We start from the raw sequence: 14,597 nt of genomic DNA, 5'->3' as shown, positions 1-14,597 counted from the left end.
CATACCCCTAACTACAAGTCCTTAAGAGCTATTGATGCATAACGCCCCTGCATGAAAGCTATGTGCCTTATGGCCAATACACTCTACACAAGTGTTATATAAAACAAAGCTACTTAAACAAAAACAATAGCCTTAGATTTAGTTGCTGAGTTACATGGAAATTTTTAGTTTTGCAAATTGTTGTGTAGTGTAAAGAAACTATGTTAATAGTAGGCTTCAGTTTAGGTTAATCTCGTATAGTTCTTTTATGCCTGATGGGCTTAGCAGGCGTTGCAGGCACTTTGTTTGCTTCAGTGCTGTGCTGCTTTGGCTCCTCCATGGCAAAGGAGTATTTAGATGAACGAAATCCTTCCACGGGTGGATGTAATATAATCACATTTGCCTTGGATGCATTATAATTGATGTTTCGAAATGGACTTGGCTCTCTGGGATTATAAAGCTTTGTGCCGGATGCTGGCTTTTTGAGCGTAGACTTGCGCTTAATATCACTGTACGTTGCTGCAGCTTTAGTTGACTTCTCCGCAGGCACTATCTTGGAGGATAGGCGTGTTATATGATCACTGACAATGTTGTAGGTAGTTGCTGCCAGATTGGGCGGCATACGCAGCGAACAAAGTACGGCTAGTCCACTTTTAATGAGTATCTGATTCTGTTTCTGCTGTTCTTCCAATCCCGAACGTACGCGTTCGACGTACTCATCGTACTGGAATTCTAGATAATAGTACACATCAGATTGAAAAAGCTTAAACAAATGTAAACTTACTGTTTACACCATCGTCCTCTACTTTGAGATGGCGCCTATGACTGCCACGACTCTTGCCACTCGGCGAATTGCTGCGATGCTTGCCAGCATCGGTTCTAGCGCCAGCTACGCCATTCTTGGCAGGCTTGTTTCTATTGTACACAGGTGGCGTGCATTTGCATATTTTATTTACTTTACGTGCAATTTTCCGCGACGCTTTGACGCCGCCACGCTGTGGCATATCATTATCGTCATTATCATTCTCATTATCGTGGCACTCACAATTTCGATCTTGCAGTGACATATCAATGTCTGTCTCAATGGCTATCCCCCTAGCGTGCCTATTATATTCCTCTGCACAAATGCAATCACAATTATCGTTTGGCTTCTCCGCTTCATATGCTGCGTTTTGTTCATCACACTCTCCATTGACATTACAATCGGCTTCACAAGGAGCTGGATTGACAGGCTGACTGCCAGACTCTTTCTGTGAAGCTTGTTTCGGCAATTGTGAACTGTGTTTGGGTGGTCTGGTGGCTTCATCTACGTCGTCACTACAATCACAGTCATGCTCCTTTGCTTTCTTTTTAGGCCTGGGCTCTACTTCATACGCCTCTTCAGCAAGCTCTGGTGCCTTAGTCTTTCTTTTCGATCTTGGCGACTCAACGTTGTACTCATCCTCTGTTGGTTCCGGTGCTTTAGGCTTTCGTTTTGACCTAGAAGGCTCAGGCGCATAATCATCCTCTACTGGCTCCTGTGGTCTTGATTTTTTTTTAGGTCTAGCCTCCATCGCATATTCATCTTTCTCTGGCATTCTCTGCGGGCGATCTGATCTATAAGCGTTTTTTTGAGCTCGCTGTGGTACTGCGTCATCTTTGCAGCAATCACAATCATTCAGGTCCGATAGAGGATACGTTTTCACAGACGCTGGCTTTGGCATACACCTTGTACATGGAATGTTCTCCAAGTTGTTAGCATGTGGTCCTCGTTGCTGACGTCGTGGCTTTCTTTGCGTACCTTCATCATAGTCATCTTCATCATCAAATTTCTTATTGCCAAGTCGTTTTTTGTTACTGCTCCTGCCTCTGGCATATTCATAATCATCGTCCGAGTCAAATTTCCTATCGTTAGCTTTTCTTTTCTTTTGTGTGCTATCTCTGGCATCGTCATTCTTCATAGCTTGTGTGCGTGGCCCGGGTGCTCTGGCTGCATTCCGGTACTCGGGACTATTTTGCACTGATGGGTTACGCTGGCTTTTAGCAGCTGCTCGAGTTTCATAGTTGAACTCTTGAGCTCGGGGCTGCTTGGATGGTGGTTTTCGCTCATACTCAGTTGGATCGCTATCGTTATCATAATTATTGTATCTACGACGATCACGATTGTCTGGCGCTTTCTTTTGCACATACGGACATTCAATAAATTCAACGTCATCGTTATCTTCTCGGGCTTTCTTTCGCATATAAGAATAGTCATTATATTCATCCTCATCGTTATCAGAAGGTGCCCTGCATACAACGTAATCCTCGTCATCATATCTATTTGCCATTCGTCTGGGTGGTCGCTCACGCTCACGCTCATAGTCATCTTGCGAAATTCGCCTGCCCCTTTGCCTTGGTCGCGTTTCAGGCTCAGGCTCAGCGAGATTGTAACGATACACGATATCAGATGCTTTTGGGTTCCGCCTTGGCCTAGCAGCCCTTTCATACTCTTCATCAACCGGTTCATATTCTCTTGATTTTCTGAATGTCCTACAGTTAACTTCATACTCTTCATCATCAACTGGTGCAGGTGCTTTATACATTCTTTGTGGCATAGGCTCCACTTCATACTCTTCATCATCAACCGGCTCATGTGATCTCCTTTTTTGCCTTGGCTGTGCATTATAGTTCTCATCACGTGGAAACTCTGGTGCTTGAGTAGAGGCAGTTGTGGATAATGGCTGTCTAAAAGCTCCTTGTCTCGTCTCTACATTATACTCTTTTGTCGCAAATTCATCGGAACGAGCCATATGATCTTCATGAGTATCGTTTAATGGAGCATTTGCAAATGGTTGTTTCTTTGCAGCTTCTGGATATTCATCTTCCACATCGTATGGAGGCTGGGCATAAGGTTGCTGCTGAGTATTTTCCATTGCTGGTTGGTAGTGCTCCAATTCATCTTGCTGTTGATACGCTGGTTGGTTGTTTAATTCTCGTGGCTGTGTTTCAGCTGGAAACTCATCCTCCTCGTAGGTATCTTGGTTAGGAGAGGGCGGCGGCGGTCGTGGAGTCTGTGCTGCAGTCTTTGATCTGCCGGGACAGGTATTTTGATTGCAGTAACGTATATAAGGTTGCTGCTGATTCGTATACTGTACGTCTTTTTGCTGTGCTTGAGGCTGTCCATACTGGTCATAGGAATTATATTGCGGTTGCTGTCTCATTCCACGGCAGTGATCGCAAGCACCCGCATCCAAGTTAGTTTCATCTGGCGACACTCCAAATTGTGGTATAGGGGCATGGCCAGTCAATCCTCCATTTGTAGCATATCTATACTGCTGCGTTGCCAGTTTTCCAACTCCATTTCTGCTTAGAAGCTTATAGAAAGGCTTGCATTTTGTTTTTGGCTTAGCATTATCCCATGCTTGTTCAGCGTCCACTTCATTTTCATCATAGCCTCTTTTGGGGTTGCTCTGCTGAGAGTTGTTATTCCAATTTTCTATGTTGCCATGATCGGTCAAGAGCTTTCTGTATTTACCAGTTAGTACTTTTCTCTTAAACTGCTTTGGTGGCCATTCTTTTTGTAGATCATTCAAGCTTTGTTGTTCCTTAGGTTCGGTACTTTCTGGTTGCCAACCACTGTGCTCGGCTCTATAATTTGTATTATTCATGTCATTGTGGCGTTCTCTTTCCAAACCTCGCTCATTGCCAGACACTACTCGTGTTTCCAAACGCATTTTATGCAACTTGGGCGGTGGGATGATTAGCTGCAGTGGTATTGTCTCCTCATCTGAGCCATCGGTGCCTTCAAAATCTTCAACGTCTGAGAAATCAACTTTGTCGCTGTGGATACCGTTCTGCCCAGTGCTCAGCAGATAGGACTCCTCAACGATGTTATTGATTTGATCCTTGTAAGATAAAATCGATGGCTGAAAGTCGAAGCGAATTAAGGAATAAGCATGAAAGCTATGTTAGCACAATACCTCAATAATTTCCAATTCTGTGTCGATCATTTTTAAAAATTCAAGCTCTTCATAAAACGGAAATTGTGACGCGTAATGATACCCCTGCAGTCGATTGCGCTCAATATTTAAACGTTCTGCATCAAAATAGTAGCGCAATGACAATATCTGCATCTTGACCTCATCAACGGTCATGTTGTTCTCAAAGTAACTCGCTATACGCGTCCAGGCACTCTCCTTCAACGGCATGTTATAATAGCCTGGCGAACTGGGATTCCATAGACAATCATTGGCACGATATAGGCGTATAAGCTTGTAGACAACCTCGTTATCCAAGCGATCTACACAATTGGAAGCCGCCATTTTTTTAAGACAAGCAGGAACTTTTTACGAGGACCGTTAACTGTTAGCTGCAGCCTACTATAACATAGTTCTTTTTTTGGCTATGGTAACCAGTTTATTACGTTTTCCACAATTTTATTTTAATTTTGTATGCCAAATGTGAAATGTTACAAACACGTTAAACAAAAATAAATGAGTAAAAAAAATAAGTTTAAAATCAGGCAGTAATCTCAGAGGCCAGTGCTGAGCAATGTTGCAGTCAAACTCAACGAAATATTCAAACTTAACGAAGGCCTATTTAATGCCAATATGCAAAAGATAGTTTATTAGTTAGTAAGTTAGATTGCTTATTATAATAAGAAACTTAAATACTTAATAATAATGTTAATATAAAAAGGAAAAATATATTTTACCGCAATGGCTGGACGCATTGCCGAGCACTGCAATCTGCTATCGGCGCGCCGCCACAATCAATAGACCGTATATCCAACAAATAAATTTTTAATCCAGCTAAGAAAATTAAATTTAAGTGGAACAAGTTCAAAACAATTGCATACAAGAGTGCATTTAACGTGCTGCACAACATTCCGGGCCAGCGCATATTCGAGCTTAATCAAAATACGGCCCATTCGCAGCGATAACAACAATAACACTTGACTGTGACTTGGTGTCTGGTATAACCACAAAAAAATTTTCTTTGCATTTTCAAAGAGCGAAAAAAATTGCAGAAAAACCGAAAGAAAAGTGTATAAAAATTGTTAAGCAGTGGCACGGTGGAATGTCATTGTCATAAACGCGGTCTTATTTACTTTGAATGTACATTTTTAAGTGCATATGTATGCTCATAGTACAACGAATTTCTACACTAAGCAACAAAGTTAAGGAACACTGAGGCGCAGAGTCTAAGTCTGTATGCAGTGGCTAAAAGCTTTTAGTGTGTGCAAACTTCGTAACTGAAAAAGTGCAAAAGTGTGTGTGTGTGCGTGTGTGGGTGTGCTCTAGGCTAGAAAACTAGTAAAATGTCTGCGGAGCGCGAAATTCCCGCTGAGGATAGCATCAAAGTGGTCTGCCGCTTTAGGCCGCTGAACGATAGCGAGGAGCGTGCCGGCTCCAAATTTGTGGTCAAGTTTCCCAACAATGCGGAGGAGAATTGCATATCCATAGCGGTAAATAAAAAGTTTAATGAAAAAATAACTATGTATGAGTACATCACATCATGCTCTGGAAAGCGGTGACGTCATGCGCTAACATTAAGCACAGTACATTAGCCTTTGCCTAAGAGCAAAAGAGAGTAGACAATTACGCTAATGTGTATGTGTGTGTGTGTGCATTTATTATAACTAATTAGCGCTCGAATTGTTGCCGCGTGTCTTAAGCAATTTGGATAGTTGTGGCCAAATAAAAATGTTGCAAATAATAAACTCAATCGCAAGCGCAGCGTTAAATTGATTTTCCATACAAACACACGCACTGCTGGCATAGGTGTGTGTCTGTTTGTGTGTGTGTGGGTATGAATGGCAGTGCCACCCACTAGCAAAGCAACTTGTTATGCTTTGGCCATGTGCATGTTAACTTTGCTAACTGTAGCGATTCCAATGCTACCTTGCAGCCTTTTTATGGGTTTAGCTTAATTTCAGTCAACTTTGCCCTCAAAAACTATAGCTCTGTGTGAGTGTTGGTGGTCGTAATATGTGTGTGTGTGTGTGTGTGCTGCCTGCCTTGCCACCAGCTGCTGCCACACTCATCCACTCACTCACTTTTGCCAATGAGTCATACACACTAGCTACCCAAACTGTAAATACAACAATACATATGACAGCAATAAGACTCGTTTTTTTTTTTTATTGTTTTTTTATATTTGTTGTAGTAAAACTTTCAAGTTTTTTTTTTGTGAATATTAATGTTTCAGAAAGCATTCTACAGCTGTCAGTAAATTGTACAACTGAAATCATCACTGATCGAAATCTCCAAGAGTCTTGCGTGTAGTTTGTTTATTTGTTAATACAATTCAAACTGAATGTCTGGATTATCGAGACTTTACTGTATCTCAATTTACTGCTAATGACGGCAACATTTTCTTTTAGGTTAATTTTACAATTACAATTTTAATTTCTTAAATGCACTTATTGCTCAAGTTTTAGTAAGAAATTCCATTGAGCAACTAACAAAAGAACCACACACAACACAATATAATTTTCATCATTTTATCTACACATACGCTTTGGTTTCCTCATTCGCTTGTAGGCAAAATTCATTAGTCTCAAGTCTTAGCTTGGCCAAGCGTTGAAAAATGATTTGAAAGCAGCTAAAGCTTGAAATTGTTGAGCGGGCAGGGAGGGGAAATTTCACTTGATCATGCTACTTACACGCTTTCCATATTGTATTCCAGGGCAAGGTCTACCTGTTCGACAAAGTCTTCAAGCCGAATGCATCGCAGGAGAAGGTGTACAATGAGGCGGCCAAGTCGATAGTAACGGATGTACTTGCCGGGTACAATGGCACAATCTTTGCTTATGGCCAGACATCCTCTGGCAAGACGCACACAATGGAGGGTGTGATTGGGGATTCGGCGAAGCAGGGTATTATCCCGCGCATCGTCAACGATATCTTCAATCACATCTATGGCATGGAGGAGAATCTGGAGTTTCACATTAAGGTCTCGTACTATGAGATCTATATGGACAAGATCCGGGATTTGCTCGATGTTTCCAAGATTAATCTAAGCGTGCATGAGGATAAAAACCGTGTGCCTTATGTCAAGGGCGCGACGGAACGATTTGTCTCCTCGCCCGAGGATGTGTTTGAGGTCATTGAGGAGGGCAAATCTAATCGCCACATTGCGGTGACAAGTGAGTTACTGCAGCACACACTTACACTATTTCAATTAACTTTTACTATTAATTCACTACAGACATGAACGAGCATTCATCCCGTTCGCATTCCGTGTTCCTCATCAATGTGAAGCAGGAAAATCTTGAGAATCAAAAGAAGCTCTCCGGCAAGCTATATCTGGTGGATTTAGCCGGTTCGGAGAAGGTATCCAAGACAGGCGCGGAAGGCACCGTGCTGGACGAGGCCAAGAACATTAACAAGTCGTTGTCGGCTTTGGGCAATGTTATCTCAGCGCTGGCCGATGGCAACAAGACGCACATACCCTATCGTGACTCCAAGCTAACGCGTATCCTGCAGGAATCTCTTGGAGGCAACGCACGCACAACAATTGTTATTTGCTGCTCGCCGGCTAGCTTCAATGAGTCGGAGACCAAGTCCACGCTCGACTTTGGACGACGCGCCAAGACGGTCAAGAATGTGGTCTGCGTCAACGAGGAGCTGACGGCGGAGGAGTGGAAGCGGCGCTACGAAAAGGAGAAGGAGAAGAACGCACGACTCAAGGGCAAGGTGGAGAAGCTAGAAATAGAGCTGGCACGCTGGCGAGCAGGCGAAACCGTCAAGACGGAGGAGCAAATCAATATGGACGATCTCATGGAGGCTAGCACGCCGAATCTTGAGCTGGAGGCTGCAAATGCAGCCGCTGGTGCTGCTGCCGCCGCCGCTGCCCAACGCACAGCTCTGGCCAACATGTCTGCCAGCGTTGCGGCGGATGAGCGTGCGCGTTTGGCCACAGAGTGCGAGCGTCTGTACCAGCAGCTGGATGACAAGGATGAGGAGATCAACCAGCAGAGCCAGTACGCGGAGCAGCTGAAGGAGCAAGTCATGGAGCAGGAGGAGCTGATTGCAAATGCGCGACGGGAATACGAAGCGCTGCAGTCGGAGATGGCGCGCATCCAACAGGAGAACGAGTCCGCCAAGGAGGAAGTTAAGGAGGTGCTGCAGGCGCTGGAGGAGTTGGCAGTTAACTATGATCAAAAGTCGCAGGAGATTGATAACAAGAACAAGGATATCGATGCATTGAACGAGGAACTGCAGCAAAACAAGACGCAGTACAATACCGCGTCCACGGAACTGCAGCAGCTGAAGGACATGTCAACGCATCAGAAGAAGCGCATTACCGAGATGTTGACGAATCTGTTGCGCGATCTGGGCGAGGTGGGCCAGGCCATTGCGCCCAACGATACGGCAATCGATCTCAAGATGAGCGCGTTGGCAGGCACAGATGCCGCCAAGGTGGAGGAGGACTTCACTATGGCGCGTTTGTATATCAGCAAAATGAAAACGGAGGCAAAGAACATTGCACAGCGCTGCGCCAACATGGAAACACTGCAGCTGGATTCCAACAAGAAGATTAGCGAGTATGAGAAAGATCTGGGCGAGTATCGTCTGCTCATCTCGCAGCATGAGGCGCGCATGAAGTCGCTGCAGGAGTCCATGCGTGAGGCAGAGAACAAGAAACGCTCGTTGGAGGAGCAAATCGATTCGCTGCGCGAGGAGTGCGCCAAGCTCAAGGCTGCCGAGCATGTGTCCGCCGTGAATGCGGAGGAGAAACAACGCGCCGAGGAGTTGCGCTCCATGTTTGATTCGCAGATGGATGAACTACGCGAGGCTCACACCAAGCAGGTGTCGGAGCTGCGCGATGAAATCGTCGCCAAGCAGCATGAGATGAACGAGATGAAGGATGTGCATCAGAAGCTGCTCTTGACTCATCAACAGATGAGCGTGGATTATGAGAAGCTCAAGCAGGAGGAGGCCGACAAGTCGAACAAACTGCAGGACATTATCTTAACCAACGAGCGGCGCGAACAGGCACGCAAGGACCTCAAGGGACTGGAAGATACTGTGGCAAAGGAGCTGCAAACGCTGCATAATCTGCGCAAACTCTTTGTGCAGGATCTACAGGTGCGTCTGCGTTGTCTTTTACCAAGTCTAAGATTTCTTTTAATACTCATTTTCTTTACATTATAGCAACGCATTCGCAAGAATGTGGTAAACGAAGAGAGCGAGGAGGATGGCGGCTCGCTGGCGCAGAAGCAAAAGATTAGTTTTCTGGAGAACAATCTGGATCAGCTGACCAAGGTGCACAAGCAGTTGGTGCGCGACAATGCTGATCTGCGCTGCGAACTGCCCAAGCTGGAGAAGCGTCTGCGGACCACCATGGAGCGTGTCAAGGCACTTGAGACGGCTCTCAAGGAGGCAAAGGAGGGCGCCATGCGGGATCGCAAGCGCTATCAGTATGAGGTGGATCGCATCAAGGAGGCCGTGCGACAGAAGCATTTGGGCCGACGTGGACCTCAAGCACAAATTGCCAAGCCTATACGCGCTGGTCAGGGTGCAATCGCTATACGTGGCGGCGGTGGTGCTGGTGCAGCAGGTGCTGCTGGCTTGACGCCGGTCAGCTCCTAGATGATGCCCACACTAACCAAGTCCAGTGCAACGTTTTAGTTCAGCTCCGCTTTAATCTATTTAAACTAAACGTAATGGAAATGCCTTCGCTTCGTTCATGTGCAGCGCTTTAAATATACATTATAAATATATATATTAAAAAAATAATAAAAAAAACACTTATAAATAATTAAAAAACAACAAAAAAAGTAAATGAAATGCGCGGCAAACAGAGAAATTATTAATTAAATTTTTAATAGCCGAAGCAGAGCAGAGCAACCCACAGATATTTAAGGACTTATAAAACTACATTTAAGCATATTTATAAACTTTTCAAAACATAAACAATTACATAAATAAATAAAAGTCGCAGACGAAACTTATGTTACACACTTTTTTTATTATTTACTTTATCTATAGTTTATTTTTTTTTTTGGTTTTAACCTCTAATTGTAAATATCCCACATTGTATTGCATTCGTTACGCGCTGTGCGATTCTATCCCAATTTCATATTGTAGCCCTTGCCTCCCACATTATGCACGTCGCCCAGCTCTGGAGCAGTCAACTGCCATTCGTACCAGACTTTCTCTTTGTCTACACAGCGTCGGAACTTAAAGGAAATTCTGTCACCCGCCTTGATCTTATGTGGATGCTGTAAAAAGTAAAGGGACTTAAACTTAACGCTCATGACAATTGACAATATAAACTCACAATTGGGAAGAACATGGGAAACCAGCTGAACATGCCTGGCGTATGCGTCAATGGATTTATGCTCAATACGATGTCCTTATACAGCTGTGTATCAAAGTAGCCCCCAACGCCATTGAGTACGCAGTCACTCACGGCCTTAAAGTGCAGCTCCATATCTCGCGTATTGTCTACCTTTGCCGCTCTATTTGGATGTATAAACTCAAATAGAGCCTGTGGCTCATCGATGTGATAGACGTTCTTCAGCAGCGCCACATAGCCACAATTGAAAGCTGGCACAGTGCCTGTAAGCTGGCTCACATTGTTATGCAGCACGGCAGACATGAGAGGATTCATATACGATGTGGATTTGCAGGGTATGCTAATACCATTCGGTTTGAGCAGCTTCAGCGCTCCATCCAGACACTCAGGGGAGAGTTCATTGTCGCCAAATGAGCCCAACAACTCAGACACTAGTATATCGGCCAGCTCAGGTGGCTGAAATTCACGCATATCTTTGGAAAAGATATGCACATCTTGCTTCGACCATAATGTTTTAACCATATTGGAAAGCGTGCGTATGGCGCTCGGATTCTTCTCTATAATGTAGACGCGCACTTTGGAATTGGTTAGCTGTGCGGCATTAAACACAGCACGTGCCAGCGGACCACGCCCACCGCCTAGCACCATAACAACTATCTAAAAAATAAATTATACTTAAAAAAGTTTATAGAATAGATTAAATCGAATTTTTACCTTTTTTCGCTTCGCTTCATTGTCGCTGACATGATCCAGTAGTGCCTGCTTAACTGCCTCTTGGTACAGTTTGTATTTGACAGGATCTGTTTCAAAGATCTCATATGTATAGCTGTCCAGATTATCACAGAGCGGTTGTAGCGGTATCTCCAGCATATTCTCATAGCTATAAAAGAAATAAATATATTAAATACTTCTAAGCTATAATGAATATTCGCTCACTTGTTTAAAGCGTGTGTATCGCTGTTGTCATTGATAAGTTTCTTGGCATAATCCGCATATTGACTAATGGCATTATCGTTTGGATTCGTGGAAATAATAATATTGGCGCGTACTGAGATAAAGTGTCCTATGATGACCTGCCACTCCTTGAGCAGTACATAGTAGTTGTTGCGATTGCGTACAAATAAGCTAGAGGGAATAATAATAGCCTCGATGGGCTCACCCAGCCAACGGCGCACATTCTCACGTGTAGGTCGATCCGAATCGCTTAGCTCCAGCACTACTTTCACCTTGGGATGGTGATTGATGGCAAAGCGTAAATTGTTCCACCAAGACCATGGATCAACTGCCTGCGCCTGCTCTATGTCACTCTCGCTTGCATCCTGGCGATGCTCAAATGTAGTCAGTTCCGGATTTGTAATGGGCACGTGCACAAACCAGTTGCCTGCAGTTTAATAAGCATTAGTAAGCACAACATTTGTATATAGTGCACTAACCTTTTGCCTTGGTCTTAATAATATCGGCTAGATTGTCATTGTTGGGCCCGCGCAAGCGCACCATAACGCTACCATTGTTTTGCAGGTGCTCTGCCCAAGTTATGTCCCGCAACAAGGCCTCCTTGGAGTACTGGCGAAGTTTCTCATTCGGTGAATCAACATCCACATCGGAGAGCATGAAAATCATTTTGGAATTCCATTCAACGGCGCTTAGCAAGGTGGCCGGGTATGTGGGGTCGGTTGGTAGTGGATCCATGGGCAGCATGTTGGCATTTATTGAAGTAGCAACCACATTATAGTTATTGGCATGCGCCTTGTGTATAAGTTTACTTATGCTGCTAATGCCCTCCTGGTGTAGGCACACGTAATAATTCATTTTAAGACTTTTATTGCGGTAAATTCTTTATAAATGCGTGCAACGGCTTCAAACACACCAGAAAGAGAGACAGTGTTGGTAAACGCACAATTCGTCGACCTCCACAGCACCAATTAGTAACGCATCAGCGACTATCATCCAGCAAGTGCTGCAACTGAAACAACAACAATCGCCTATATTTGCTGCAACTATTTATTTATTTGTAGAATAGCATGTAATTAATGCTGTAAATGGCAAATCGCGATGTTTTTTCCAAGATCCTGCCAAATGTCAAGTTGGCAACGCGCTTCGATGCAGAGGGACGTGAAATCCAGGTAAGAAAGCAGACTTTAGCAATTGTAAACAAGCCTAAACACAAATTGTTGTTGTAGGTTGAACGCCGGGAGGATACGGATGCTGCTGCCAAGGAGCTGGACACATTTGACATGCTAGTAGCTGCTGGTTACTATAGGGCGCGCATCAAGGGCTTGTCCGCCTTTGATAAAGTTGTAGGCGGCATGACATGGTGCATTGAGTGTTGCGACTACGATGTGGATGTAGATTTACTCTTCCATGAAAATTTGACAATAGGACAAAAGATGTAGCCTACTGATTAATATAATTATGTGTACAATTTAATAGCTTTGTCTCTTACAGCGCGCTTGTGGAAAAAATTGTAACTGTGCTAATCGATATGAAATGTCCACACAGCCTTGAACCCCATCAGGTGCAAGGATTAGAATTCTTAGCCATACATCCCGTTATACAATGGCTGGTCAAGACTTCTGTGGAGAATCGTGAGGAGCGTGGTCAGCGACTGAAAAGATTTGCTGTAGGCGAGTTCCACAATCATTATCAATATAAAAGCGATAAAGACAATCTTACAAAAATAAGGCACGCTGCCGTTAACATAAAAGCCGTACAGGATCTTTACAGTCCTAAGCGGCAATACGCACGTCCGGAGTCCACTGCAGATGATGATGACTTGCGTGTGCGCCTAACGCTGCTAGAGTATGGTGATAATGGACCCGTACCCAAGCAAAAACAGGAGGACAAAGTGGAGCCTGAGCTGGACGAACAGCTGAATGAACTGTCTATTGTTAACAAGGATAAGAGCTCTACGCTAAAACGCATTGATCTGGATCCAAACGCGCGCAGTGTGTTGCAACAGCATTACGCAGAGTTTAAGCTGGAAATGGAAACTGATGCACAAGAGCTGAAAACACAGAATCAACAAAAGCGACTGGATGCCGCTAAAATAGCGCTAGAGCACAAGATCAAGCGTTATATAAAGGATGTTGAACAGCTGCAGGCAGCAGAGCACACGCAGAGCCAACAAACTGCTGAACAAGAGGACAAACTAAAGACACTTAACAGCGAGCTGGAGGAATATAAGCAAACTGAAGCCAATGCGGAAGCAACGTGGGTGAAACTGAAAATATGTATTTTAATTTGTTAACTAATTATTTTGTACAGAGTACTGGCCAAGGTGCGTGGCTTGCTGCAGCAGCACGATGAGCTCAAACGCAGCGAGGCGGAGTTTAAGGAAAGCTGCCGCACTGATCTGGCGCAACTGCAGCAGCAAATTGAGTACGTTGTCAGCAGCGTTGGAATATATACTTACACTAAAATAAACTCTCTTTTTTAGTGAACTGGAAGCCTTCAATGCGCAGGATGCTGCAGCGCAGGCAGCTGCCATTGCCAGCGAGGAGCAGCGACTGCAGGAGCTACGTTTGCTTTTAGCCAAACGAAATCGTGGCATTGTGGCCATTGAACGCAAACTGGATGTGCCAGATCGTACTGAGCTAGCGCAGTATCAACGACGCTTCCATGAACTCTACAACGAAATGAGTGCCAAGCATTTAGAGACCAAGCAATATTATACGCTCTACAATACGCTTAACGACAAGAAACGTTACCTAGAGAAGGAGCTCTCGCTGCTCAATTCCATCTGTGAGGCCTACAATGAAGGCATGCTTAGTCCACATGGACGCGAGGATTTTATACGCCAGTTCGAGAGCATTGTGGATGGCGTGCGTAGCGCACAGGACAAAGTGCGCCACAAATATAACGAGGAACGCATGCGACGCGACGAGCTTAATGAGGAACTACAATCACTGCTCGAGCTGCAGCGCCAATATGCAGCCGCTGTCAAGCAGCTAACACGCGACTGCCAGCGCTGCGATCAACTGCAGCAGCAACTGTCGTCAATTAAGCAAAAGGCGGGCACATCTTGAATGTAGTGCCAAAAGTTTGAATATCCAACAGCAATATAAACTGTAATTAGATTTAACTTATGTAGCTCGGGCATTGCTCACTTGATATTTACTTTAATAGCTGATTGAATTTATTATATAATTAAACTATGCTCCTCAATCAAAATACACTCGTCCGTTTGTATTAATTAAAGCAGCATTAATTGCTCTTGGCTGCCAACTAGAGCGAGTACTTTGGCTCAATTATGCGCATTTGCTGTTTTGGCTGCCATTTATTATTTGACTGCCAATATCAAGTATACGCAGTAAATGCACCACATTTGTCAAGCTTAACTTTAACCTTTT

General features: G+C 44.3%; 4 protein-coding genes across 5 annotated transcripts; 2 read left to right on the top strand and 2 right to left on the bottom strand.

Moving 5' to 3' along the window:
- Positions 1 to 137: 137 nt before the first annotated feature.
- Positions 138 to 4,415, bottom strand: LOC108597356. 2 transcript variants are annotated; one of them, XM_017983871.2, is made up of 3 exons: positions 3,921 to 4,413; positions 764 to 3,866; positions 138 to 711 (listed from the first exon to the last, which is right to left on the bottom strand). In XM_017983871.2, the coding sequence occupies exons 1-3, from the start codon at positions 4,260 to 4,262 to the stop codon at positions 227 to 229; spliced, it is 3,930 nt and encodes a 1,309-aa protein (XP_017839360.1). In that variant the 5' UTR covers positions 4,263 to 4,413; the 3' UTR covers positions 138 to 226. The 2 variants fall into 2 exon arrangements, with proteins under 2 accessions (XP_017839360.1, XP_017839361.1); XM_017983872.1 differs by having other exon boundaries at positions 611 to 703; positions 3,921 to 4,415.
- A 298-nt stretch (positions 4,416 to 4,713) lies between these two features.
- LOC108597328 (kinesin heavy chain) lies at positions 4,714 to 9,677 on the top strand. The gene is made up of 4 exons (XM_017983820.1): positions 4,714 to 5,407; positions 6,631 to 7,090; positions 7,153 to 9,035; positions 9,102 to 9,677. Exons 1-4 carry the CDS (start codon positions 5,261 to 5,263, stop codon positions 9,537 to 9,539), a joined length of 2,928 nt encoding a protein of 975 aa, XP_017839309.1. The 5' UTR covers positions 4,714 to 5,260; the 3' UTR covers positions 9,540 to 9,677.
- A 266-nt stretch (positions 9,678 to 9,943) lies between these two features.
- On the bottom strand, positions 9,944 to 12,106 carry LOC108595321 (protein arginine N-methyltransferase 5). The gene is made up of 5 exons (XM_017980541.1): positions 11,682 to 12,106; positions 11,185 to 11,629; positions 10,963 to 11,128; positions 10,231 to 10,905; positions 9,944 to 10,171 (listed from the first exon to the last, which is right to left on the bottom strand). Exons 1-5 carry the CDS (start codon positions 12,055 to 12,057, stop codon positions 10,016 to 10,018), a joined length of 1,818 nt encoding a protein of 605 aa, XP_017836030.1. The 5' UTR covers positions 12,058 to 12,106; the 3' UTR covers positions 9,944 to 10,015.
- A 105-nt stretch (positions 12,107 to 12,211) lies between these two features.
- On the top strand, positions 12,212 to 14,404 carry LOC108595375 (coiled-coil domain-containing protein 93). Its single transcript, XM_017980602.2, has 5 exons — positions 12,212 to 12,371; positions 12,429 to 12,637; positions 12,694 to 13,458; positions 13,513 to 13,626; positions 13,685 to 14,404. The coding sequence occupies exons 1-5, from the start codon at positions 12,288 to 12,290 to the stop codon at positions 14,271 to 14,273; spliced, it is 1,761 nt and encodes a 586-aa protein (XP_017836091.1). The 5' UTR covers positions 12,212 to 12,287; the 3' UTR covers positions 14,274 to 14,404.
- Positions 14,405 to 14,597: the final 193 nt, after the last annotated feature.

Source organism: Drosophila busckii, chromosome 2R (genome assembly GCF_011750605.1).
Source record: "Drosophila busckii strain San Diego stock center, stock number 13000-0081.31 chromosome 2R, ASM1175060v1, whole genome shotgun sequence".
Lineage (NCBI taxonomy): Eukaryota > Metazoa > Arthropoda > Insecta > Diptera > Drosophilidae > Drosophila > Drosophila busckii.
Note: the sequence above shows the minus strand (reverse complement) of the source record. Positions and strands in the feature narration are given on the sequence as shown.

Bases quoted from the DNA above. Each gene is read 5' to 3' on its own strand.
- LOC108597356 (XM_017983871.2), bottom strand. From the start codon at position 4,262: ATGGCGGCTTCCAATTGTGTAGATCGCTTGGATAACGAGGTTGTCTAC. The intron at 3,867-3,920 runs GTATTGTGCTAA...TTCGACTTTCAG, and splicing joins CAGAATTGGAAATTATTGAG to CCATCGATTTTATCTTACAA. The intron at 712-763 runs GTAAGTTTACAT...ACTATTATCTAG, and splicing joins AGAGGACGATGGTGTAAACA to AATTCCAGTACGATGAGTAC.
- LOC108597328 (XM_017983820.1), top strand. From the start codon at position 5,261: ATGTCTGCGGAGCGCGAAATTCCCGCTGAGGATAGCATCAAAGTGGTC. The intron at 7,091-7,152 runs GTGAGTTACTGC...AATTCACTACAG, and splicing joins TCGCCACATTGCGGTGACAA to ACATGAACGAGCATTCATCC. The intron at 9,036-9,101 runs GTGCGTCTGCGT...TTTACATTATAG, and splicing joins TCTTTGTGCAGGATCTACAG to CAACGCATTCGCAAGAATGT.
- LOC108595321 (XM_017980541.1), bottom strand. From the start codon at position 12,057: ATGAATTATTACGTGTGCCTACACCAGGAGGGCATTAGCAGCATAAGT. The intron at 11,630-11,681 runs GTTAGTGCACTA...ATTAAACTGCAG, and splicing joins TATTAAGACCAAGGCAAAAG to GCAACTGGTTTGTGCACGTG. The intron at 10,906-10,962 runs GTAAAAATTCGA...TTTATTTTTTAG, and splicing joins ATGAAGCGAAGCGAAAAAAG to ATAGTTGTTATGGTGCTAGG.
- LOC108595375 (XM_017980602.2), top strand. From the start codon at position 12,288: ATGGCAAATCGCGATGTTTTTTCCAAGATCCTGCCAAATGTCAAGTTG. The intron at 12,372-12,428 runs GTAAGAAAGCAG...TTGTTGTTGTAG, and splicing joins CAGAGGGACGTGAAATCCAG to GTTGAACGCCGGGAGGATAC. The intron at 12,638-12,693 runs GTAGCCTACTGA...TGTCTCTTACAG, and splicing joins TTGACAATAGGACAAAAGAT to CGCGCTTGTGGAAAAAATTG.